The sequence below is a fragment of the Perognathus longimembris genome, chromosome 5, assembly GCF_023159225.1.
Source record: "Perognathus longimembris pacificus isolate PPM17 chromosome 5, ASM2315922v1, whole genome shotgun sequence".
NCBI classification, from domain to species: domain Eukaryota; kingdom Metazoa; phylum Chordata; class Mammalia; order Rodentia; family Heteromyidae; genus Perognathus; species Perognathus longimembris.
In genome coordinates this window covers 12,150,651-12,178,609 of record NC_063165.1, presented here as the reverse complement: position 1 = coordinate 12,178,609, position 27,959 = coordinate 12,150,651, and the positions used below count along the sequence as shown (strand labels likewise).

General features: G+C 37.9%; 1 protein-coding gene across 6 annotated transcripts in view; it reads right to left on the bottom strand.

Annotated features, from left to right (window-relative positions):
- LOC125351537 (amyloid beta precursor protein) overlaps nt 1–27,959 on the bottom strand; it is a 198,353-nt gene that overhangs the window by 129,171 nt on the left and 41,223 nt on the right. For all 6 annotated transcript variants that reach the window (XM_048346371.1, XM_048346372.1, XM_048346367.1 and 3 more), the window contains exons 2-3: nt 20,802–20,969; nt 4,995–5,124 (exon numbers count right to left, since the gene is read on the bottom strand). In XM_048346371.1, the coding sequence (XP_048202328.1) occupies nt 4,995–5,124; nt 20,802–20,969 (298 nt within the window). The remainder of the gene's footprint in view (nt 1–4,994; nt 5,125–20,801; nt 20,970–27,959) is intronic.

Here is a 27,959-nt window from a genome sequence, read left to right as displayed (position 1 = left end):
TTATGTCTCATTGTTTTACACTTTCATCAGTGCTATATCTCCACTTTAAGTCCAGGCTGGTTCTCTGAGGCAGATAATATTTCTGGTGCCTTTTGTTCTGGACCGCCTCCTTCTGAAACCCTTCCCATTTCTCTCCTGCAATCAGCACTGCCTACTCCTCAGACTGCTCCCCAGCTGTTGTTTTGTGATTCCCTTGACTCTTAGGGTTCAAAGCCAAAGCCTTGACTCACTAACAGGAAAAGAGTAAGAGAAGTCTCCTAGGATAAATCATCAGCAAGAGCTGGAATTCTTCAAGGAATAAGAAAAAGAGGGAAGTTTAATGATGCCACTCAGTCACTATAACAATCATCATCAAATTTTAAGTCCACACAGTAGGTCTCCTTTAGTTCTTTCATATTGGATTACTTGGACATTTTATGTGAGCACATATAATATCCTTAAAATATATAATATAAATGTTCTTCATCACATCTTTCCCTCTCTTTTTGGTGACACTAGGGTTTGAACTCAGAACCTTTGTACTGCCGGGCAAGGCTCTACAACTTGAGCCCCATTTTGGAATGGAATGAAGTCCATGTAACATTCTTGACTATTGTCCTACTGTGTGATATATCTCAAAATAAGTTTTTAGCAGAAATTCAAAGAATTTCTATGGCACAGTAGCTATCAGCGTATATAAATTTTATTCTTAAAGTAGGATAAGATAATTATAGATTACTGATAGAAACAGCCAGCTAGGAAACAAGATGTTTGTTCTAAAATTTTTATTTAAAAATGAAGTAGAAGGGGCTTGCCTTGTATACATGAAGCCCTGGGTTCAATTCCTCAGTACCACATATATAGAAAATGGCCAGAACTGGAGCCGTGGCTCAAGTGGCAGAGTGATAGCTTTGAGCAAAAAGAAGCCAGGGACAGTGCTCAGGGCCTTGAGTGCAAGCCCCAGGACTGGCTAAGAAAAAAAAAAAAGAAATAGAAAATTAAGAAGAATTGAATACCTTTAATTTCCCATTTTTCCATCCTTAAGGAGTTTTCTTGGTCATTACTACCTACATATGTCTTCATCACAAAATGCAATGCAATGACATTTTCAGATAGTAATTTTTTATGCTCATCTTTTTCTTTGTAGATTAAACTACCTGACTCTGCCCCTGTAAATCAGCAGTACTTTTTCCTATGCACTATGCCTTGCTTTGTTGGGCAAATACAAGTGCAGACTTGTGCCTATTTAGTAGTAGATCTGTTACTCCATGAAGGGAAGCCATTCAAATGGAAAGGGTTTAAAAGCTTTTGCAAGAACATAATTCTACCTGACTGATAATAAATTATGTGCTTTGAATTCTACATAGAGTAACTCATAAACTCTGGTTTTACCTAAAAGCAAGGAATGAAATGAGAAAAAAACAGCTTGGGAAACCATCCAGACCTCAGCAGCAAAGTAGCCAGAGCAACCTGACAGACTTTCACCATCCCAACAAGGAATGTAAGACACTGCAGAGCAAGTATGTCCAAGCCAAACACAGGGTAGAGAAAAATAATGCAGTGGAACACTGGTTCCTTCATCCATAGAGAAGTTGGGAGTGTTACATGCCAACCATAACAGACATTTTTCTCTCTTCAAGCTTGACTTTGAGTTTGACTATGCATAACCTTTAAGACAATCATATTTTGTTTCTGAGGTCTGATTTTATGAGAATTAACCTTAGCATAACTCTCTTTTTTAGGTAAAGGATATATTTGGATACAGTCAGAGATTTCAGGGAGTTAATGCTAAATAGTAATTCTTTGTTCATGGAGCAAACATGATGCAAGAATGTTATTACTGCCACCAAAGAGCACAAAACAGCACTTAGAGATTTATCCTATACCAGGGGCTGTAGTTGTCACCTTTACCAGCATATTTTCTGTTGTGACTTTTTAAAATGTTATTTACTGCCTCTAATTTACAGCCTTTCTTATGTGATTTGATTTTATAAATCAGGCAAGTAGTTATTCTAATATACATTTTTAAATAATGTAGGGAACACTAGATTCGAAATCAAGATATGCTAGGCTGTATGTCAGATGCTCCCACACAGTAGTTGACTGTTTAAACTGGACTATTTATAGCTGTGAAGGAAGACTAATAGAATTAAGCCTGTTTTTATAACCAATAAAAGATCAAAAGAGTTGTCTTACACAATTATAAGAGGCTTGATAACACAATAGATACCAGATGAAGAAAATAAGAAGAGGGGCTGGGGATATGGCCTAGTGGCAAGAGTGCTTGCCTCATATACATGAAGCCCTGGGTGCGATTCCCCAGCACCACATATACGGAAAACGGCCAGAAGTGGCGCTGTGGCTCAGGTGGCAGAGTGCTAGCCTTGAGCAGGAAGAAGCCAGGGATGGTGCTCAGGCCCTGAGTCCAAGGCCCAGGACTGGCAAACAAAACAAAACAAAACAAAACAAAAAGAATAAAGAAAATAAGAAGAAAAGGGGGCTGGGGATACAGCCTCGTGGCAAGAGTGCTTGGCTCGTATACATGGAGGCCTGGGTTCGATTCCCCAGCACCACATACACAGAAAATGGCCAGAAGTGGCACTGTGGCTCAAGTGGCAGAGTGCTAGCCTTGAGCAAAAAGAAGCCAGGGACAGTGCTCAGGCCCTGAATCCAAGGCCCAGGACTGGCAAAAAAAAAAAAAAAAGACAAGGATGGCAGAGAAGAAGAAACAAAAGGAGCACAGAAAATTAAAACAATGTGAGTAGCACTGGGACTTTATATTAGTGTAAATGAAATGTATCTATGAGTTATATGTCCACACTTGTACACACTTGTGTAGTACTTCTGTTGGATGATTTTGGAAAATATGCCACTATCTAAGAAATAAGCAATGACTACATTTTTTTAAGTATAAGCTAAATAGAAAAACAATATCCCATTAGGATCCATTCCACCTCCAAAGGGAAAAGACCAAGGATCTACAAAATGAGACATATAATAAGTGATTCAAGTAAGTTAAATCCTGAAAATGAATGTATGGGTCAAGTTGTAGAATGCGAGCCTTGACTGAGACAAGAAAGAGCAAGAGGCCCTGAGTTCAAGTCCAAGTAAAAGACAAAACAGAATAACCCCCCACTGCCAATACTTAACAATTACCTACTTCCATTGATAATCAAGTATAAGAAGTGTCAGATGCAAACCCAGAAGTGAGAAATTTATGAAATATGACACAAGTGAACTGTTTCCTTGAATTATCTACTTCTAGCTGGGTGCTGATGGCTTACGCTTTTGATCCTAGTTACTCGGGAGCCTGAGATTTGAGAATCGCAGTTCAAAACCAGCAGGCCCACAAAGACTGTGAGACCCTTATCTCCACTTAACCATAAGAAAACCTGAAGCTCAAAAAGTAGAAAAGCTCCAGGCCAGCACTCAAGCCCTGAGTTCAAGCTCCAATGACCAATCAAAAAAAAAAAAAAAAAAAAGAAAGAAAAGAAAAAGTATGGGCTGGGAATATGGCCTAGAGGCAAGAGTGCTCACCTCGTATACATGAAGCCCTGGGTTCGATTCCCCCAGCACCACATATGTAGAAAATGGCCAGAAGTGGTGGTGTGGCTCAAGTGGCAGAGTGTTGGCCTTGAGCAAAAAGAAGCCAGGGACAGTGCTCAGGCCCTGAGTTTAAGGCCCAGGACTGGCCAAAAAAATAAATAAATAAAAATAAAAGAAAAAGTATTTACTTCTACACCAGAGGGGTCCAAAATCTCCTCAGAAGATAAAAGGAAAATCTGATATCTGCTGCAGGTATAGCCAGAGCAGAAATTAATTTCCGCCCAGCTTTTCACATTATTTAGGCAATTGAGGGCTTCACTCTATTTTTCTTTGCTCATGGGACCCTGTACATTTCTGTAAGCATTTGCCAGTGAAGAAATTTTTTTTTCTTTCTCTCTCCCCCTTCCTCCATTCATTCCATCCTTTTTTGTGCTGGGACTGGGATTTGAACTCAAGGCCTGGAAACTATCCCTTATCTTTACTGGTGCTTTACTACTTGAGCTACACCTCTACTTCTGGTTTGTTTGGATTTTTTTCTGGTTATTTAGAGATAAGAGTCTCAGAGTTTTTTTTTTTTCTGTCTGGCTTGGCTTTGAACCATAATCCTTAGATCTAAGTCCCTTGAGAAACCAGGATTATGGGTATGAGCAACAAATGCCCAGCATTTTTTGCAGATGATCTGACTGCAGCATTAGCTGCTATTTGAAATGAATGACATAAACATCTGGCACTGCAGAGGCATAAACTGGTTAAACAAAAAAATTCTCTGGAATTTCTTCTTGCAGCTCTTTCATATGTGACTTAAAAGTCCAGTTTAAAGTTGGGTACCTGGCCCCAAATCAAATATTCTGAACAATTATGAAGCATTTATGATCTAAGTAAAATAATATCTAAATCTGAGGTTATTTCTGATATGAAATATGTGTCATAGAAGGTGTTATATACAATAATGCATGCTCAAAGACCTAATAACTGTTTTTAGTGAACAACATTCTAAAGAAAAAAGTATCTAAAACATTTCTATGTAACAGGCAAGACAGAATGGAAAGAATCAAATTGTTACAAGGCTTGGCACACCCAATAAGCTAAGTCACGATTGATCTAACACCTACTAACTTGGATGACCTCTGTGTATTATTTTCTGGGCAGAGTAACTGCATTAGTTTGCGACACACAATTGCTGGATTCAGTTGACTGTATACAGAATTTTCTGGGAATATGAGTTCTAGATAAGAGTATTTAAACAAGATGTAATTGTATATTATTTTTAAAGCCTTTGTAGCTAGCCAGATAGAAATAGATCCCACTTCTAGGTTATTTTTTAATATTTTCAGTCCATAGAAGGCTGACGTGAAATCCACAGATACAGGGAATCAACTGCCTATCTCAGTACAACTGGATCTCTGTCTTCACCATCTCAGGTGATTTAACCATGTTCTCAATCACACCCACTACAGGGCTTGGCTCACCTAGGCAGCGGTAGGGAATCACCATGTGTGTGTGGGTCTTGCACTGCTTCCGGCCCCGCTTGCACCAGTTCTGAATAGTCACTGGCTGGTTGGCTTCTACCACATTGGTGATCTGCAGTTCAGGGTAGACCTGGAGGGGCACACAAGAGAAAACTGTTACTCTGGCAAGGACTGACATGGATATAGACCCAAATGCCGTCCACTACCGTAACAAGATATTTCTATCTTGTAAAGGTTAAGTTTGCGTTCTACCTCTGATCAAGCAAAAGAAAGTCAGTGTAAAGCAAGGGGGACATGTAAGAAAATATCTAATCATTTTGGTCAGGTAATTAAAAATGTGACATGTATTTCATTTTCCCCCCCACAGAAGAGAAAACAGAAAAAGAGAAGAGGAAAGGAGGGCTCATGCCCACAATCCTAGCTACTTAGAAGGCTGGGATCTGAGGACTATAGTTCAAAGCCCGCCCAGAAAGACAGATCTGAGAGACAATTATCTCCAGTTAACCAGCAAGAAACCAAAAGTGGAGGCATAGCTCAAGTGGTAGAGTGCTAGCCTTGAAAAAAGTCAAAAAAGTCAAGAGAAAATGCGAGGCCCTGAGTTCAAGTTGTAGTTTCAACCCCCTCTCCCCGTGCGTGCACACACACACACACACACACACACACACACACACACACAGCATAGGGTTACAGTCAAATAAACTGGTATGAAGATTATAGCTGTAATATTCTAAATAAATATCAAAGGAGATATATGTAGGGATATTATTCTTACTTAAGTTCAACTTACCCCTATCTCATTAGCTAGATAAATGTTATATACAGAATATGGTATACAACAAGCTTTCTGCATAAAAAGTTAGTTTCTTCATTCAAAGTAGTTTATACAAAAGTATCAAAACATTTTCAAAGACATTATTTAGATAAAGACCCATACTCATGAGTTCTCTTTCCCATAAAAACAAACTAAGATTACTATTAGTATTACTATTAGATTTGCTGAGTACATATAATGAGATGTCAAACTCAATCAACTAAAACACATTTGCAAAATGTCAATCATTTATTAATAATGGGTAGAGATTTGAGATAAAATATAAATATGTGCTAAAATAAGCTATTCTGATCAGCTGGTGTGGCAGTGTGGAATAAATTCAATGGTTGAGGAATATGCTAGGAGAATACACACACACACACACGTCTGAATCCTGGGAATGGTATTGGAAAAAAAAAAGGTTCCTCAACCACTAACTTAGATCCAAATATTACATCTACTTTATTTTATTGTTATGTTCAACAGTATCTTAACCCTCTAATGCATGGGGTCACAGATAAAGTTCTACTTCAAAAAATGTCACTAAAAATATAATAGCTCCATGGCTTTATTGTATATAATAGAAGACAAGTGGCTTTTTGTATAGAAATTTAATTCTCCTACCACATTTTCTTATTTATTAGATCTCAAATGTACAGCATTCATGAGTCATAAACTCCATGACATTAGGTTGCCCCAGGGGACACAACTTTATGTGCAGTAAAGTGTGAGTTGCTGCACTTTCCTGAAGGGGTCCAAGCTGCCACTTCACAGAAATATTATCCTGCTGAGAATTTTCTTTGGAGTTGTCAGTTTTCTGTAAAGCCTGTAGCAGATACAGTCATATTGCATTTCCATCTTTTCAGTTTAGGCCAAACAACTATTTGTAGGTACAAGCTGATAGGAGAAAAGTACCTTTCTCATACCTAGTGTTAGATTCCTATGATAATATACAGTACAACTAAACATTAAGTTATTAGACTGAAAAATTTATACAGGTAGGAATGTATACTGATAAGTTAAAGCCCAAGAACACACTTCCTTCCTAAGCATTTCCAAAGCTTTGAAGAGTAAACAGCCAAACAGAATTTAATTCCAGTATGTCCAATAAAATCTAGGGTAGAGCCAGGCATGGTAGCTCATTCCTGTAACCTCAGCCACTTGGTGGTTCAAGGCAAGCCAGGGGCTAAAGTTTAAAGACATATTTGAAAATCAAGTATAGGCAAAAAAAAAAAAAAAAAAAAAAGACTGGCAACATGGCTTAAGTTGTAGAATGCTTGCTGAGCATGCCTGAAACAAAGAAAGAAACAAAAAGGTGAGAAGAAGGAGGAAGAAAGGGAGGGAGGGAAGGAGGGAGGGAGGCAAGAAGGGAGGGAGGACTGGCTAACTAAAGTATGTGTTGTTCTTTGGACTTCTTTCAGATTCTCTTTCCATATCACTGACAGTAGAAATGGTTAACATGCAAAAATATATAGAAATTATAAAATCTGAACCACAGAAAGCCCAGGCATAATTTGCCTAAATTCCAGGTATAATTTGCTTACTGCTCTAATCAGTCAAATGAAAGCAGTAACTTCAACTTGAGCCAGTTACTTTTATCCAGAATTAAAAAGCTATTACATTGGAATTACCAAAAGACAATTAGGTTTTGCTGTTCAAAACATCACATAGGGGCTGGGGATATAGCCTAGTGGCAAGAGTGCCTGTCTCGGATACACGAGGCCCTAGGTTCGATTCCCCAGCACCACATATACAGAAAACGGCCAGAAGCGGCGCTGTGGCTCAAGTGGCAGAGTGCTAGCCTTGAGCGGGAAGAAGCCAGGGACAGTGCTCAGGCCCTGAGTCCAAGGCCCAGGACTGGCCAAAAAAAAAAAAAAAAAAAAAAAAAAATCACATAGTTTATAAAAAGGGAGATGAAAATCAAAACTGAAGGAATCTCTGTGGAAGCCCAGAAAGATACAACTGTATGCATAAGCAACTCCCCAGCTAACAAAACAAGAGCTATGAATCACATTTAACAAAAATAACAAATACTATTTTTCATTAAATTGCCCCAGTCAATCCTAGGGGCAAAGATGCAGTTTTATGCTGATAAAATAGCATAGTTCTTCATTTAGTCAAGAATAAAAATTAAACTAAGTGGACACATGTCGTCATATCTTGAGAAGATCACTTTTACCATAATTACATACAAGTGTCAGCTCAATGTTCCATAGTTTCTTTGTGATATCTCAAATCTTAGTATCAGAAATAAAGCTATTTCATTTACATAACTTTTCCAACCCAAATCACATACACAAGCACATATTCACAGACATATATAGTTATTGTAACAGACATTTCTAATAATTTACTTATACAACAAATAGTAAATATAGTCCCTTCTAAAATGCTTTATGTGAAATCTGAATTATTTTCTTGATTATCAAAAAAAATTTTTAGTAGAACTTATACATAACTTTTCAAAAATTATCCATATTAGAAGCAGCTAGAAGCCAAATGGGTCAGCAACTTAAAAAAATAGGCACCCTAATGTTGACAAATCTTCCTGAATTATAGCTACACAGAGTAATCTCATGTATACATGCATTCACTGTGTTCCAAGGAAACTTTTATGTCACATTTTAAATGTTCAAGCCCACTGAGGACCATCTATGTAAAGAAACTTGCACTACAGTATAAAGGAATGTCATCCATCTCTCTCTCCTCTGGGAGTGTGTTATGATCTAGCACAGTGTGCTTCACATTCACGTTAAGGACATATCTGCACCACATCCCCAGCAAGAAACACAAGGTGGCACCGCAATGCATCCCTGTGGTGCCCATATCCATTATCTTTGGCTTTAAGGCTGTCAGGAGACTGCCATCCGCCTCCTCCTCTCTGTGGTGCTCCAATCACAGCCATCCTAAAGCTGATTTGTTAGTGAACATTTGAACTCTGCACCTCCATCTTGTAGCAGACTGGAGGCAACCCTCTTCCTTCAGAATTGTGAACACATACACATCCAAGCTTAGTAGGTGAGAAGACTTGACTGGATATTAAGATTAAGTCACAGCACGCACAGGTGAACAAAGCAGGCTGGTCTAGGGAAGAAAATAGGAAAATATGCAGAGAGAGAAAGTAAGGTAAGAGACAGACAAAGGATCAGATAGGGCCTGGTTATAACACTTTTGAGTCTTGGCACATGCATTTGGATTCTGAGTGATACCTCAGCCCCTTTCTAAAATATAAGCTACTTTAGTAGTTTCAAGTTCCTCTACATAGAAGAGACCCTAAGGAGAAAGGCTTACTTCACTAGTACATCTGTGGGCTTCCCCCATTCCTGGCACCCATTTTTTCCTTGTCAGATCACTGCATCTTATCATAATACCCAACCACTGGCTACTTCCTACCTCCAAGGAGAGCTGTATGACTTCCTGTCCCATTAGAATATGTACATACTCCTTGAAGGCAGAGATGATGTGATACATTTTATGTTTCTACACAGTAGCCCGTACTACAGTAGAATCTGAGAGATATTTTCTATTTCAAGTTCAGTTTTGAGAGATATTTTCTATTTCAAGTTCAGTTTTGAAACCATTCAGAATTTCACCCTTAAGTAGAATGCTCTAAATTGTTATTAGATCATAAGCTTTCTGAACAAAATAACTCTTCCAATATTGTTCTTTGAAGCAGATGTAGCATTTTACATATCTAAGAGCATCTTATATAAGAACTATATTATCATTAATACTGCAAAGTTCAGGAAAACATTTAGGAAGAACTAGAAGCATGGCTTGGGTTTAGACTAACAGAGCTGGTCAGGGCAAGCTTAGGAATCTGAAAAGTAGCCAATCTATTTGGCCACAGAATAATGTCTTCTCTTTGAAAGTTATGATATCAGTACATAGAAGAATTTTTTTAAAGAGAACTGAAAATACTCTTAATGCTAACATCTAGAAAAGTGATCAAGGAGAAACAATATTATATTCATATTTAAAGGTTATAATTAGGGTCTCAGTAGATTCATTTACTACAAAAATTATCTTTAACACTTGGTCACCAGCAACACATTTTTGTTCTAAATTTTTCACAATATGAAGACTCCTTTTCTGTCTCTCCAAATTGGAAATATAATAATTTTAAGCAAGATGACATTTATTCTATACGCAAAACAAGAAATGACATTGATGATATTTAAGGAAGCCAAGAACATGTAGTTATATAGATATATGTTATTATTTTTTTCTAACTCATGTTCTTAGAGATCTGTATAATTTAATGTTCAATATTAAGAGAAAAATTCCTTTTGCAAACAAGCCACTTGGGACAAGCAATGAATGTTCAGTCATTACTCCTATACAACTCAATTCCAGATAACCAAGGTTATGTCAAGAACACAAAATCAAATGTGGTCAATAAAAAGCTGAAAACAAGGCTAATGAACTGAGGAAAGGGGGGTCACTACTAATTTTGAACATTAATTGTCTATTGTTCTTTCTAGATGGACAATCTGGAAAATAATTTTAACCAAATTCTTAAAGCTATTTCTTTGTGGAAAATGCTGGAAAATACACAGGTTAATAAATCACTTAACTATCTATGTCAGCTAGTCAATTTAAAAAATGTTTCAGTACATTTAGTTCAGAGATCAGTTAAACTGATTATGTAAAAATTCTGCAGTGGTTTTGTCAAAATTGATGTAGACCCTCAGTAGTTGAAATAATGAATCTGTATACAAATGTCTAAAATACCATAGTGAAAACACTGGGTGTAATTAATACACACTGATTTGTTTTTTTAATTAACAGGTAAGTTAATGGCAGGGAAGGAAAACAGGTTCTGTTGGGGAATAGGAGGACAAAAAAAGTCAAAGTCATTCATTTACATGTATGAAAATAAAACCTACTAAAATTGTTTTAAAGAAGGGTGAGTGGAATAGGGGAGTGACACATAGTGTAAATCTGATCAAGATATATTGTATAGATTCATAGAAATATAATAATGAAATCTCCCTTCTACAACTAAGTATGCTATTTAAAAAACAAACACAAAAATCTGTATATCCCAGACTTTCCCAGAAACATGACTATGTAGATCTGATAACGATTGAAAGTGAGTCAGTGGTCCATGGGATTCATTTTACTAATCTTCCTTATACATGCAACTAGCATTTCAAGATGAAAAGCTTAAAAAAATAATTGGAAGGAAACAGATTTTTAAATGCATATAACATGTGAGGTATGGGGACGTAGGGTGTAAAAATCCTGGTTTTCATTGCTAGTACAGTTAAATTTTATACAGTAAATATAAAAGCAAGAGCCAAAGTCCAAGATACAAATGGTAAACCTATTATTGTGCCTAATACACACACACACACACACACACACACACACACACAACACACACACATTCACAAGCCCTAGCCAGGCATAATGGCACACATTCATAACCCCACTCACTTGGGAGGCTGAAGTGGGAGGACTGAAGGCTAGCCTGGGCTATAGTGAGACCTGTCTAAAAACAAAACAAAAAAGTAAACAAAGCAACAACAAAAAAAGGATAACCAAGTTTTATATAAAGGTAGCCTGAGTGTGGAAATTTTCATCTTTTTTGTTCTATTCCTTTTGAAATAACATACTTAAGTAAAGAATATGCAAAGCATATCGTAATTGAGGCTTTACCATGTGCCAGACATCATTGCAAACACTACAGGTATATCAGGTCACATAATCCTCAAGTGAACAATTTCCAGTTTGCAAAAGATGAAATTAGAACATCGCTAAAGTAGGTGCTATTGCTAAGCACTTGGAGACTCTACCTTAATCATAACTTTCAAGCTACTTTTAAATGACACACTTGAAATTTTTCTGAGACATGAAGAAAAATCACCCCTTTTAGATTGTGTTCCTCAATTCTGTCAATAATGAGGAATGTTGAAAACAGAAGATCCAATTTAATTGAGAAAGCGCTGGAGGCTGGGAAGTCTTCTCTGCTTGCAACTTAATGAGGTGTTGAGAGGCAACAGGCAGCTGATGAAACAGCACAGCAATAACAGACGTCTGAGCAGGGTTGGCTGCACAATGCAGCCTTATGTAAAGAAAAGGGGAAAATGCTGCAGGGAGTTGGTGCATTTCCCAATCATCTGGCCCAATTCTGCTTCTGACACTGTATAAGAATACACTGTCACAGTCACGCTTTCCCATTCTGAATTGGAAAATGCCAAAGAACACTGTTTGACTGACAAGTCATTGTACTTTCAAAATGCTCAATGTAAAGACAAAAGGGGAGGAAGGGGGAGGAGACACCCAAACAGGACAGTCCAGGAATGTGAAAGCCAAAAATGCATGTGTGTACACACAGCCAGACCCATGTTCCCTCCCATCTCCAGTCTGTCAGCTACAAATCCCATGGTCTATGCAAGTAATCCTTATACCTACATAGATCACTAATGCATAGAACATACCCATACTCATATCTAGACAGCCCAATCCATCTAGTCCAAAAATCAATTGACACTGATCAAAGAATTGAACTTATACCTAACTTATGAAATTGCAACCTCTTCTACAACTACTTAAATAAATGATTTTAAAAAAACCATCAGAGCTAAATGATGACAAAAACATAAAACTGTCTCATATGAACTATGGACCTTTGAAATGCAAAAACTGCAAGGTTTACATGTCTATTATTTATGGGCTAATCTTAAATATACAGAGCTTGAGAATATATAAAGCAAAATGATGAATCTGCCACAGCTGTCACATAATAGATCATAGCAGTGTAAACAGTATACTTCTAGACTGAAAAGATCATTTGTGGTTTAGTGTTAATTTAATATTATTGTAGAAGGTATGTGTGTATGCATGCATGTATGTGTGTATGTGTGTATGAGTGTGTGCATAAGAGAGAGGGGAGAGAGAAAAGGAAAGAAGGAAAGAAAGAAAGAAACAAACAAAGAAACAAAGAAAGAAAGAAAGAAAGTCAGGAGAGAGAGAGGAAGGAAGGAAAGAAGGAAGGAAGGAAGGAAGGAAGGAAGGAAGGAAGGAAGGAAGGAAGGAAGGAAGGAAGGAGGGAGGGAGGGAGAGAGGGAGGGAGGGAGGGAGGGAGGGAGGGAGGAAGGAAGGAAGGAAGGAAGGAAGGAAGGAAGGAAGGAAGGAAGGAAGGAAGGAAGGAAGGGAGGGAAGAAAGAAAGGAAGGAAGGAATCTTGTGTCTTGTCTGGGAATCCCATGAACTTATGTTGGGTATAAAATTTTAGAATAGAAATGAACATAAAATACAGTTTTCTTAAACTCATGTAACAGACACTGAGACTGGTTGTGCTTTGTTCACTGGTCCTATTAACCTATAGACAAAACAACTACTCCTTTAGAGCAGTGAGATTAAAGGAATAGCAAATGCTGTTAGCTGTAGAGAACAAAACATGTGCTGGCAATGTAGCTCAGTAGTAAACAAGTTGTCTAAAAGCCTGGCTGGCCCTGGGTTTGATTCTCAGAATTAAAATTTCACTGTGTATGTTGTGTGTGTGTAATATAACAAAAGAGATAAGTAAAATCACATTCTCCTTTACTAGCTAATTAAATAGGTGTTGGAACTGAGCCTACCCAAAGGTTCCACCAGAGCCAGGTGGAACCCAGTATCAGTTACCAGAGCCATCAAGACCTTTAGAAAATTATCTGGCTTCCCAGAGTCTGTGTATTAGGGATGCAGGGTGACAAAGTATGTTTTAATTTTCTCCTTAACACTGCTCTACTATAGAGTTCCTCGTTTAATTGATAATAGTTAGCTTTTATGCCTGCCTACCTATTCCTGTTATAAAGTGATAGCCAGCATGCTCTGACACTGGATAGGTGTCATTCCAAGACTGCTTTGGTGTTGAGTGATGACTTTTATCACAGTATATCAAGGCATCCTGTCAAGGACTCACGGAAAAAAAGTAAGGATGGCAAGGGTGACCCTTGAATGATCCTTGAATGCAAGGTGATCTACATTCATTTCCATGCTTCTGTTCTATGGTTGGTATTCTCCTCTCCCCACCCCAATCAAACCTACCCTTAGAAATGAGCTAATTTTCTAAGTGTTGGCCAGAATGCCCAGCCACATCCCATCTTTGAGATTTTCTAACTTCTATTCTCAATTATGTGGAACTGAATACTTCTGATCTCTTTAGTATCAAGAATGGCAGCTCCGGGGCTGGGGATATGGCCTAGTGGCAAGAGTGCTTGCCTCCCATACATGAAGCCCTAGGTTCGATTCCCCAGCACCACGTATACAGAAAATGGCCAGAAGTGGCGCTGTGGCTCAAGTGGCAGAGTGCTAGCCTTGAGCGGGAAGAAGCCAGGGACAGTGCTCAGGCCGTGAGTCCAAAGCCCAGGACCGGCCAAAAAAAAAAAAAAAAAAGAATGGCAGCTCCTCTCTTAGCAGTGGCTATCATAAAAATCTTGTCCTTGAAGGTATTCAAGAAATTTTAGCTAAATTTGCTTGAACTATAAATTTGGGATGACATAGATTCTACAGATGTAAAATTGTACAATTCCTTTTTGCTTCTTATTTCCCAAACTTTTTTTTTTAACATAAAACCATGTGTTTTTAAGTTTTCATTTCATATAAAAGAAAGAATGGAATAAAATTTAACAATTCTAATTTTTGTTTTTAAATTTTATTATATGTTCTCAAGGGGGTTATTATCTTACATTTCTTCTACTTAGACTTAGAAACTCCTTATTATAACAGCTCACACTAAGGTAAGGAGCTACTTTATGCTGTTAATTAATAATTTATATTCTTATATTCAGTCACTTTCATAATGTCAGCACTTTGTGGCATTCATATAGAAGAAAGACTTTTTTTTTTTTTTAAATTAAATTGCCACAGTTGTGGCCATTTATTACTGTATACAAACTACAGTAATGTCAAAGCCATAAAGAACAATCTAGGGATTTTGTCTGTTAAATATTTTTAGATTGCATAATTGTTTAGGATGTTACAGCTAAATATTTAAAGTTACAGTAGACATTTATCATTCTACTTTTGAGTATCTATTATCTATCACGACTACCTGCATTTTCATTGGCTAAAAATAAATTAAGAGGAAATCTACTCCCCAATTCCTGCCTTTAGAATTCAAACTATGGAAATAAATAGTCTGTAAAGAAGGAAACCATAGGTTCCTTTGTAGGAGAGGCTTCCTTAGTGTAGAGCCTTTGCCCACCCTGCCTCAATCTCTGTTCCCAAAGCAGGTCTTATACAAGTAGTATTTAATGATAACTAGCATGTTCTGGGTCAGAGCTAAGGTGTCAGATTAAACAGTTTGTGAGACATGATTTCTACTGATGTCATTTTGGCATCACTTTGGGTCTCTAGTGATTTTGCCTATATAAGCCAAGGCAGGGTCCTTGTCTGGTCAGCTTGAAGTGCTACCACAAAATACCACAGTCTGGGTAGCTTTAATGACAGGGCTCACGATCACTTTTTTTATATATTCTCACATGATTTTTGTGTGAGCAAAGGAGAGAGTGGGCTGGTCCAGTCTCTAAATACCACCACAAAGGGAGTTAGTTTCAACCTGTGATCTGTGTGTGTGTGTGTGTGTGTGTGTGTGTGTGTGTGTGTGTGTGTGTTTAACATCTGGGCTTGAAATCAAGGACTCAAGCTCCTGCTCAGCTTTTTTGTGCATAGCTGGCATTCTACATTTGAGCTATGCCTCCAATTCGAACATATTTTTTAGCTGACTGGAGATGGAGTTTCATAGACTTTTCTGTCTAGGCTAGCTTAAAACTGTTATCTTCCAGATTGCTGTCTCCTGAGAAGACAGGCATGAACCATTGGCTCTTGGCTTCAATTTATGAATTTTGGGGAACACACTTAGTTTAGCAGTACTCAATACTTACTTGATGAAATGAAAGAAGATGAAAAACTCAAGTAGTGGAAATAAAAAGTATAACAAAAATGAAAAAAAAAAACCAACACAAAAACACCCCAAATTAAAGACCAAGTGCTTTAAACAGTGAGTAGGCAAAGGGAAACTACTATGATTGGGAAAAATACAGGAATACTTGGGTACCAAACAGTTGAAGGCAATCATAGATAAATAGACAAAACATACGGATAAAACAAACATGCAAATTAAATCATAAGTTTGAATTTATCTTCTCAATTAATTCTAGTAAGGACTTATTAATAGGGTATAATACTCCATTTTTCCTTTTTCTCTTACACCTTGCCTTGTACAGGATAGAGATAAATCACAGTGGCAAAAATGACACTCAGTGATAATATTTTAAATTCCAATAACCAGAGATACAAACTGAGAGGAACATGAGACTGCAAACAACACGGGCTATATACTGCATCAATAAAAGTATTAACATTTAACATATCATACTTAGCTAAGTACCAACCATACAAGTTAAAGCAATCTTTTGGAAAAACAAATTTAACAAGTGAGTTAAAGTGGTTAGCAAAGGGTCAAAATGAGGTCAAAATCATGAGTTCCATTGGTCCCCTGTGTCCTAAGATCACAGGCAGCTAACAGCTGTCTCTCTGACTCAGCCAGCTGCCTCCAAAATATGTGTTTGGGTCATGAGAGGGATACAGTAAGGGCATAAGGGGGGGGGGGGGGAAATTCACTACTATGACAAAAAAAAAAGAGCATTAAATGCATAGTTGTGGTAATAGTATTGGTTTAACTAGTAGCTGTGGCTTCTTAGACTAACAGTAAAGGCTTTCTATGTATTAAAAAATAAATAAAAAGAAGTGTAAGGCCAGGCTTGGTAATGTACACCTGCAATCTCAACACCAAGAAAGTAGAGGCAGGAAGATCACAAGGCCAAACTGGGCTACACAGTGAGTGCCTGCCCTAAACAAAACAAAAACCCACAACACAACAAAACAAGCAAACCAAAAACAAAGACAAGAATGAATTTGCACAATTGATGCCACTGGGAAAATTCCTTCATGGTACAAAACAAAACAGAAACACTTACTAACCTGAAATTCTATACCCCAATAAGCCATTCACCAGTAGTAAGCATAATGTCTGGAAATAATAAATTAAGAAGAGCCATTTAAGCCAGCACACTGGTGACCCAAACCTGTAATCCTAGCTGTGATTTAGAGGATGGTAGTTTGAGACCAAGTAGGAAGAAAAACTATCCCCTATGTCAGGATTCTTCCCTTCAGCATTGATCTATATGTATAGGAAGCATTCTCTAAACAAACACGTTGTTCAGTGGGTTTTGTTGCTAGGCAATGAAAACTGCCTAATAAAACCCGGTGTTACTACTTTCCCATTTCCCTTCCTTGAACAAGATGTCCTCAGCATTACCAAAATTCAGTCACTTATTCCACTGGTTCTGATTTCATTTCTAGTTCTGTCTCTCTCTCTTACTCATATAAAATTTAAATGTAATTATTTATTTTTAAATACACAATCTTGCAACATAACCTAGGTCAGCCTCAAACTCTCTTGCCTCAGCCTCCTAAATAGGGGACTATAGGAGTGCACCACCCTGCTCTGGCCCAGCACCCCCCTCTCCAGATACAAAAATCCAGTTCTTAACTGACATGGAGTTAACAAGGATTTTGTTTAGCAATTTTGTTTAACCTTCCTTTCCCTTAACTTCCTTTCCTTTTAAAAACAACATTAAAAACACTTTCCCTTTGCCATAATTTGCCCTGAATCTCTTTGCCTCTAGATCTTTACTCAAAGACTATATAGCTGTTGGATTAACCATTTATATCACTGTTGTAGCAACCTACTAAAATCTGATTTTGACTTCCTCCAAGCTATTCTAAATGGCCTTCAAAAAGGTAAGCGATGATCTTTTATTAGATAAATCAGATCTATCTATCTATCTATCTATCTATCTATCTATCTATCTATCTATCTATCTATCTATCTATGTGGCTAAAGAACAACATCCAAAACTTAGGTAAATGTGCAAAAAAAAAGTCCACCAGTAAAGGGTCAGTGTCTTATCGGTGAAAGGCAGATGTCGTCTTCCAGATCCTGAGGACAGAGTGGGATAGGATTAGCCCATCCTACTGAGGTCTTTCTGATTTATTTGAGGATAAGTGAACAGGCTATTTCCACACTGTAAACTCAGCACCATTGACTCCTGATAGCAATGTAGTGTTGCTTGTCCCATGGAACTCAATTCCATGATATTATTCCAGGTCATTCCAGATGATGCTCGCTTATAAGCCTTACAAGTGAAATGTGATAAGAAAATAATTTAAATCTCAATCTCAGTAAGTCAAATTAGGCCAGTTTTAACATCAAACACTTGATGAAGACCTCATTAAGAAGTTAAGTGAATGAAATCTTTCTATGTGTGCTCATTTTGTATGGACTTGTCACATAAGAGCCACTGCCAATTTGTACTATACGTGTAAATTCATTATTTCCCCTGTCTGGTAATTAACTTAGCATGGCTTACAGAATAATGGAGGTGCATAATACCTCCTGGTTCTTAACTGGTCTCTCTTGTCATTGCTCACCCTCCATTCAGGATGGAGTTTAGATTCCCCTTACATACTGGAGTTCACCCAGGAGGTCCTTTCCCAGGTTCTTCCCAAGAGGCACCATTAAGGGTGAGTGCTTGGCATGGCAGCTGGTGCTTTGGTAAACTCAAGGTTAGTTGGCAAAGGCAGCTAAAATTATGGTTTCTCCCTCTGTTAAAAATAGCTCCTCTGGATTGCTATTCAATGCCAACCAGGGCAGGAAAGTCCTTGAGACACTTCTCTCCAAAAAAAGTACGAGAGAGTGGGGGAAAAAAAGGCACAAGTAGAACTATAGCTCAAGTAGTAGAGTGCTACCCTTGAGAAAAAAAAGTTCAAGGACAATGCCCAGGGCCTGAACTCAAGCTTTAGAACCAGCAAACCCACACCCAGAAAAATAAAGGTTCTGTGCTATATTTATCAGTGCATCCTTGGCTCCTAGAGATAGCTTTTTGAGGAAGAGGGAGTCACTGACTGTTATTTTTTATGTATGTATGTATGTATGTATGTATGTATGTATGTATTTGGCTAGTACTAGGGCTTGTATTCTGGGCTGGTGCTCTCAGGGTTTTCAACTCAAGGTTAGCCTTCTATCACTTGAGCTACACTTCCATCTCTGGCTTTTTAGTAGTTAATTGGAGATAAGAGTCTCATGGACTTTTCTGCCTGGGTTGGCTTTGAACTGTGATCCTCAGATCTTAACCTCCTGAGTAGTTTAGATTGCAGGCTGAGCCACTGACATCAAGCAATTCTCTTATTTAAAAGGCTCCAAACAACCTTAATTTCCACCCATCAGTAAAGATCTGAGGGACAGTTTATTAGGGCTCCCCAATCTACTTCCTTCCCCACTTACTAGATTATAGGACCTAAGATCCACTAAGCCTAGACTCACTGATCGTCTGGGATGGGAAGGAATTAGTAAAATAGCTTAATGTCAATATATACAAACTTCTTGTTTTTCTTTAAAATTTCCTTCTAGCTATGTGAAAAATAAAGAGGTGAAATTAGTTTTAACTAATTAAGGTTGTAATGTAATGTCTTTATGATTTTGACAAGGTATCTAATAGGCAAGTATTTCAACATGAAAAGTATTGCAGGCATAAACAATATAAACTAAAATTTATAAAATGTATTAATGTTATATTTTATACCTTTATGAATATTATCTTTGGCTTTTGGCTACCACATACAGAAAGCCCAGACAATAGAAGCTCCAGCAGGTAAGGTGGAGAAGTGACACAGTACAAGCGTACCTTAATGAAATTCAGTCACTCCCAGTCTTTAAAAAAATAAGTCAATATATGTCTCGAGTGGCTTCCTAGAGAATAAAGACAAGCTCATTCAAATGGCTCAAAAGACTTGGTATTTTGGATCTTCCTTTCTTACTCAGTGACTATATGTGATAAACAGAGAATATCAGAATTGTAAGAGTCAGGAGAAATCCAAGATTACTAGTCCCCATACCCCATCTCTCTCCCAACCCAGGGCCACCAAAAATCTGCCAAGGACTGGAACTAAAAAAGTACTTCTCCATGGCTTAGCCCAGCCCAAACCACACACTAAAACAGAAAGTGCAGCTAACTGGAATGAGTAGGATCTCAGGGTACAGCAGGAAAGGAGGGGTGTTCCTAGAGTCTAAGAGTTCACAGAACCAACAAATGTTAAAACCACCTGGTTATTTGTTACTTAAACTAAAGGCAGACAATCACAAGTATAACCTATGATACAAGTATACCAAAAAAGGCATTCCCCAGGAAAGAAGGACTTGGTCAACATCATTCACTGCACTTGTGTTCCAGCATTTAAAAAAAATTATTTGAGAAGTGATTGTCAGTAGTGATTATTAGAGTTTGGAAGATGGCTAAAGTATAGAGTGGTGCGTACTACCTGGGATAAATAACATTATATAGCATAGTAGGATAAATAGTTGAAAACAGTTATTTGAATATTTCAAAACAGCTCATAATGAGGACTTGGAATATTCCTAAAAACAAGGAAATAATAAGCATCTAAGGCCATAGTAGCAATTAATCTGAAATAACGACATACTGTATCCATGAATTACAATATCACATTGTATATCCCATAAATGTGTGCACTTACTATATGCCAATTTAATTCTATTCTAATTCTATGCCAATTCTATTTGATATACAGACTGCATTCTCAAATGGTGAAATTATTAAAGGAGTATAAAACCAAAACTGAATATAAATAGATATAAATAAACTATTACATACATCAAGAAACAAAAAAAAATTCCAACAGTTTTAACCAACATACCATGACTAGACAGTCTCAAAGGAAACAGCCTAAAGATAAAAGGAATCGCAAAAGTTTTTCAAACTTTGTATTACTCATGGCCATAATACGACATCATAAGCAAATTGTAGCACAAACATATTCACGGTATGGAAAATCATTAGGAAGTAAGATTTTTATGGCAAGAAATTAAAAAAATAAATATAAATCTCTAATGTGAAACATCGGCTGATCCAGTTCAAGACTTACTTCTTGGCAGTACTGCAGGATGCCCTCCTTGGTTCCAATACAGGTTTTGGTCCCAGATGGATCGGACTCCCACTTCCCATTCTGGACATTCATGTGCATGTTCAGTTTGCCACAGAACATGGCGATCTGGGGCTCTGCCAGCAGGCCAGCATTGCCATCAGTGGGAACCTATAAAAACAAAAAAGAAGAAGCCACAGTCAATTACAAAATCCACAACTCTAGAACATGAATAGGATGTGTGAAATGTTAAAATGAAATCCCTCATTGTAGAACTAATATAAACTAATTAAAAAAAATTTTTTTAAAGAAATGGGAACCAGTTAGCACTATCAAAGAGTCTACTACTGTTAATTTTTAATTATACATCAGCCCTACCTTCAGGATTCTTTTGGGTTAACTATTGTATGTAATATAGAGACTTCTAAAACCTATAATAAATAAAGTTGGTTTTGTTTGGGGTGGGGATCTTGAAGTAGAGGAAGACATTAACAATACAGAAAGGAATTTATTCATTAAGAAATAATACATGATTTTCCACAGAAGACTTAGCAGTACCTGCTGAAAGGTTCCCATAGTGCAGAAAGATGACTTTCTAAAATAAACACAATCCCTGCAGAGAAAGCCAGATTCTCATAATAACCACCAGTTGACAGACACACAAAGCACAATGCCAGTCCCTGCCTGATGACCAGGCTTGGTGTTGACATGTGTCCCACCTCTCAACACTAAGAACAAGTGCCTTATTAGTTAGCATATGCCAGACAGCATTGTCAGTGCTGAACAGAAAAATTCACTGCAGCATTTGCCAATGTGACAATGGTGGATATTTCATATGGTTTTCCTTAGAATATTCTCTGTTTTGTTACTCCCTCAGCTCTTCAGGTATACTACAGGTAGCAGTGTCCCTCAAGGAGCTAACCTCTTGTTTAGAACTCAGCAGAGCTTCTGTTGACTAGCAAATACAAAATTAGTCTTAATTATGACTATTATAGGCAATATACAACTTAGAAAATACGAGTCTGTGCACAGGTATAACTTTTAGACAAATATTTTTAAAGAAAAAATGGAAGCTCTGAAATATGTTACCTCACTCATTTGGTTCTCCAAGAAATAAAAAATAGATACCAAGAGCAAGAGTCACTTCAAACCAAAAAATTCAAAAGGCACAGTAAAACACACGTTCCTCCCTTGTTAAATCCAGCTGCTAAAGCATATGAGCAATCCATGCCAGGAAGAACAAACTTCCAATAGCAACCATCCATGTAGTTAAGTTCTGGATGATTCCATAATAGTTTGAATCATTCCCAAAATGGTTTGCAGGAGACAAAAATCCAACACTGAAAACTCCATGGAAAGATTTCAGTTCAAACGATCACATTTCATGCCATTTCTTCCCAGAGAAATAGACCAAGTCATGAACACACGCACACATATCCTATCACTTTTTAATTTTTTTTAAATGCTTGTACAATGGGGTGACAATTAACATGTCTATTTATCCCATGCCTCTTGATCAAGAGGTGAGGTGACTCACGCACACTTTGTCCAACCACAACAGAGGATTTATGCTTTAGGAAGAACAAAACAAAATGAACTGAACCTTGTACTGAACAAGTCCTGGATACAAGAGCTGCTGCCAGAGTTTCCAGAAACTTTTTCTATGTTTAACTAATTCATGCTTCTCCAATGCTAGATGTTTAGGTGACTCATTTCAAGAAGCAGCCGAGGCCTCACTGTAAGATCATCTGCAAAAGACCTGGGATACCTCAGCCTCCCCACGTCTGCATCTTGCAACCTCCTACAACTTCCAGAAGACCAACAGTCCCATTCAACCACCAGAGGCAAAACAGCAGCCCAGGCAGAACACACTGTGAATGAGTTTAAACTTTCATAGCTCTCCTGAGAGATGAAAAGGAAATTCAGTGCCTTGATCTGTAAGATCAGAACATGAATTATGTTAAGTTAATTGAAATGGTACAAGTAGAAATATGGCAAGAAAGTTACTTCAAATAGCACCTATTACCTGTGGCCTAGACTCTGTAGTATGCAGATGCTCAAGAAGCCCCTTCTCTCAAAGAAATAATAATTTGCAAATGGAATCTCCATTATATTAACACATTACTACACTCTGCTCTTCTTCCAAACATATTCCTATCCCAAAGATTCCCTATCTTGGTACCTTAAAGAGAAATGAATAAGCCTTTGCCACAGCTGGTGAATAAATTCTATCTTCTCAATCTCAAAATTTCCCTGTACTTCTATTTCCCTAATAACTTACTATCACTGCTATCTGCAGTTAAGACATATGCACTTGATTGCATTTCCTCCCTTCAAGGAACATTTAATTGACAATTTCTTCCTGCGATCTATGAGGTCTCCTTCAAGGGAGACCTGTGGGAGCTGTTCCCTCCCACAATGCACCAGGGGTTGTCTATGTACCATTTAAACAGGAATGACGATGTGTGACTTCCAAAGGAAGATTATGAAAAGCATTAGGATTCTTCATTGTTCTCTGGGAGCATTCACTGTGAGGGAGGCCAGCCACCATGTTGTGAGAACATTCTGCAGCATTGTGCAAGAGGTCCAGAGGGTGAGGATTGGTTCTCCTGACATCCACCATGTGAGGAAGCTGGGGAAAAGCTACAGCCAACAACAGTCATGCATTGGCATCACTGCAGAAGACACAGAACTGCAATCGCAAGAGATCCAGAGCCAGAATCATCTACAGGACATTCTCAATTCCTAGCCACGCAAATGGAAATAACTACCTTTGTTTTAAACCACTATATTTGTGGTTGAATATACTGCTGGTTATCTCCAACATTCCTTGTTAGACCTTTGAACTTGTCAGCCTTTGAACTCCGCTACAGAAAACAGCAAACAAGACACAACAACAATAAAGCACTTCAATGTACTTCCATTTACTGCCCTATGGAAGGACACATTTTTTCCTTTAAGGGCTAAACAGAAGGATTTTAGGTGTTGTGTGTCAATCTCTTTTGTGACTGTATAATTCTATTGTTGTAGCTCACAAACCAGCATCCTTGGCAAAATCAAATAAATAGGTGTGACTTCCTACTCTAGAGAAATCTTGTTTTCATTTCATGCATTAATCACAAATTTTTTTAACATTGCTTTTATTTTAAACGTATTTGTTTTTCTTTCCTTTTCTTTGTTTAATAGCATATCAGGTTAACTGATCCATGTTGAAATTTGGTACCTCTTCTTCATTGTTCACTAGCTTTTTTATATATATATATTTTTTATTATCAAACTGAATTTCAGAGAGGTTACAGTTTCATACATTAGGCATTTCTTGTACTGTTTGTTACCTCATCCCTCATTCCCCCCTCCCCCCTTCCCCTTTCCCTCCCCCCCCATGAGTTGTTCAGTTCATTTACACCAAACAGTTTTGCAAGTATTGCTTTTGTAGTTGTTTGTCTTTTTTTACCCTGTGTCTCTTGATTTTGGTATTCCCTTCCAATTTCCTAGTTCTAATAGAAGTATACCCGGTTTCCAATATACTCAGATAAGATATAGAGAAAGTATAGGTACAACCACAGGAAGGTGATACAAGAAGATCATCAATAATAGAAGCTACAGTTACACGTGGCACATTGAAAGTAGTTACAACAATCGTTTCCATAACATGGAGTTCATTTCACTTAGTATTATCTTATGTGATCATAAAGGTATAGCTATTGGGCTCCTGTGATCCTCTGCTGTGCCTTTCCTAAACCTGTGCTAGTTATTCCCTATAAGGAAGACCATAGAGTCCATGTCCGGCTCACTTCACTTAGTATAACTTTTTCCAGGTCAAATTTCAAAGACTCTTGTGAATTAAACACTCATTGACCATACTTTTCTACTTGGTGGTAACAGGGTTTAAGTATTTGCTAGGCAGGAACTCTATCACTTGAGCTGTGCCTCCAGCCCTTCCCATTTAATAAATTATCCTAGCTCTTCTCTACTATAATTTTATTAATTTACTACTCTCCAATTCTACCATATATATTATTCCTAAAATTGCTTCTCTTTCACCTACTTAAAGAGTCTAGCTCATTACAGTCTTCTCACAATATAGATACTAGGAAACTGATACTGTCTAGGGCTTGGGGTTCATTGCCTCAAGCTCACAAGGAATTGAAGGAAAGAACATAAGTATTAGGAGTTGAGAGCTATAATACAAGAGCCAAACCAGTTGAACATGAAAAGAATGGACTCCTTCAAAAAGGAGTTCCCACCAGTCAGAATTATGAGGCAGGAGAAGTGAAAGTGGAGGCAAGGTTTATTTGTGAGTGAGATGCCAGGCAAAAGTGCAGAAAACCATCTGGGAGCTATTGGTAGGTTAGTATAAGCCTTCAATCCCAACTCCTGCCTGGGATGGTCATCTTATGCCATGGGAAGTCTTATATCCACCTGCTTCTCGGCAAGGAAAGGAGGAGATGACATACTTCTTGGTGTAAGAAACTGAGAAGTGGGCTGGGGATATAGCCTAGTGGCAAGAGTGCCTGCCTCGGATACACGAGGCCCTAGGTTCGATTCCCCAGCACCACATATACAGAAAACGGCCAGAAGCGGTGCTGTGGCTCAAGCGGCAGAGTGCTAGCCTTGAGCGGGAAGAAGCCAGGGACAGTGCTCAGGCCCTGAATCCAAGGCCCAGGACTGGCCAAAAAAAAAAAAAAAAAAAAAAAGAAACTGAGAAGTAGGGCCCCAAATCAGTAGCTCCCCTGTAGACTCATGGGGTCCCTCTTTTATGGTCCTTTTGGTGGGTCTCAGCTGTTCTGGCCTGGCTGAGTCAGTGCCTGCCTCACTCAAGGGGAGAGGGTGCCCATCCCCTGCACCGGTCTGCTCCAGCATCAACAAGGTATTTGCTTTCCCAGCGCCATTATTTCAACTTTCCCAGGAAAAGGGGATGTCAGCTCCACCAAGTCACAGTCCCTCCCTAGACTGCTACCTACACCATTCTACATCTCCCTTACAATATTCAGTTTGAGTTGATCATATAAAATAATATTTATCAAAATGAACTTCAGGATATGGATACGAATGATTGTTGTTGCTTTTTTTGCTTTTCCTTTTGTCTTACTTGTTTGACCATCTTTCAGAGGGGAAGGGAGCACTGAAATGGAGGGGCAAAAGGTGAACAAGTGCAGCAGTGGTACTCACAAGACAGGAGGTTGAAAATGAACTATACAGCTTGTGGGTGGAGACAGGAGGGAAAAATTGGGAGAGAGCAGGGAAAGGGGTGGCAGTGTCCAAAAAGAAATGTACTCCTTTTTACCTGACTTATGTAACTGTAACCAGACCTCTGTAAATCACCTTTATAATAACAATAAAAAAATTAACAAGAATCAGTTTGGAAGATAAAGCCGTACATGAGGCAAAGTCCCTGCCCTAACATAAGATGATCAACCATCCAGATTGTTCAGGATTTAAGTTTCTAGTGCAGCAATTTTTTGGTGCTAAAACCAAGCAAGTTCCTGGCAGAGTAAGAAAATTGGTTACTGTGTTAAAAATCTATCATAAAACCTATCACATTTCTTTAAATAAATTACATCACTGTAATAACCTAATGATTTATTAACTTCAACATTGTTAGTTTTGACTTGAAAACACATGTTGCACTTCCTTTCATGTTTTCCACCAGATTAGATTTAAGATGATTGTTAAGACAGTGAATCATGATAATTAACATACCCTATTTCTATCAACTAGACTTAAATTCATGAGTTTAAACTTTCATTCCTCAATAGTCACAGCAAATTACAGTAAAAATTATACAAATCGGGCTGGGGATATAGCCTAGTGGCAAGAGTGCCTGCCTCGGATACACGAGGCCCTAGGTTCGATTCCCCAGCACCACATATACAGAAAACGGCCAGAAGCGGCGCTGTGGCTCAAGTGGCAGAGTGCTAGCCTTGAGCGGGAAGAAGCCAGGGACAGTGCTCAGGCCCTGAGTCCAAGGCCCAGGACTGGCCAAAAAAAAAAAAAAAATTATACAAATCAATTGTACATACACACACATCTTATTACACTTAACATTACAAAAGGGCCTTCACAAATCCTAAAATCATGACACCATGTTTCCGGGGCAAAATTCTTTTCCAAACCAACAATAGCTGTTTATCTGAATACAAATGGTTTCCAATTCTTACTGAAACACACCTGCAAAGAACCCTATGTTTTAAGTAACATATCCTTGATTCAGTTGAGTAATTCAATGCCCAATAGCATCTTCACTCACAAAAATAGACCATTTCTGAAACAAAGGCACACTGTTGGCCCCTTTCCACTTCCCAGGCATCCAGTCAAGAGGAAAGCACCAACATTAGGAATGTGGCCACACGGGAGGGAGATGATAATACTTGGCTGTCCTTCTGAGAGCCTAACAATCACATCCCTTTCCCTGAAAGAAGCTTCAAAGAAATGGCTTGGAAAATCATAAGTAGAATCATAATTCTACTTAGACCCATTTATGAGACATATCCATAATGTTGAAATCTTTGGGCCCTAGAATATTTGAAGTCAATAAAAATGTATACTCTCATAGTCATCCTAAAGATAATTACTCTTACCTTTTATAAATATATATGTCTCTTAATAAATAGATAGATGTATCTCTATGTGTGTTGTGTATGTATGTATGCATGTATGTATGTATGTATGTATGTATGTATGTATGTATCTATCTATCTATCTATCTATCTATCTATCTATCTTTCATTGCATATGATATCTGGCCCCTTTGGCTCTCTTGAAAAGTAAATAAACCTTTGTTCCTAGCTTGTCTCTCTCCTTTTTGGGCTTATTTTTCACACCTCACATCGCAGTCTGCTGAAGCCCTGAGATTGAGAACCAACCACCTCAATAACTACCCAGCTAAGGTAACTTAAGATTACTGTGTAGAAATCTAAGATAACACTTAGAACTCTGGTATATATAAATGGTGCATATAAACCTTGATGTACATAAATGGTTGTTCGTGATATAGGCATTTCTGGAAAAGTAAATATAAAATACAATTCTGGGAACTTGTATGGTTTTCCACTGACATCATAAAACTGGAGGTACTTTCCCATGAGAAAACAATGTTTGATGACAATAGGTAAAATAATTGGCTACAACAATAGTGTTCATGCACAGGCTCCATAGCTA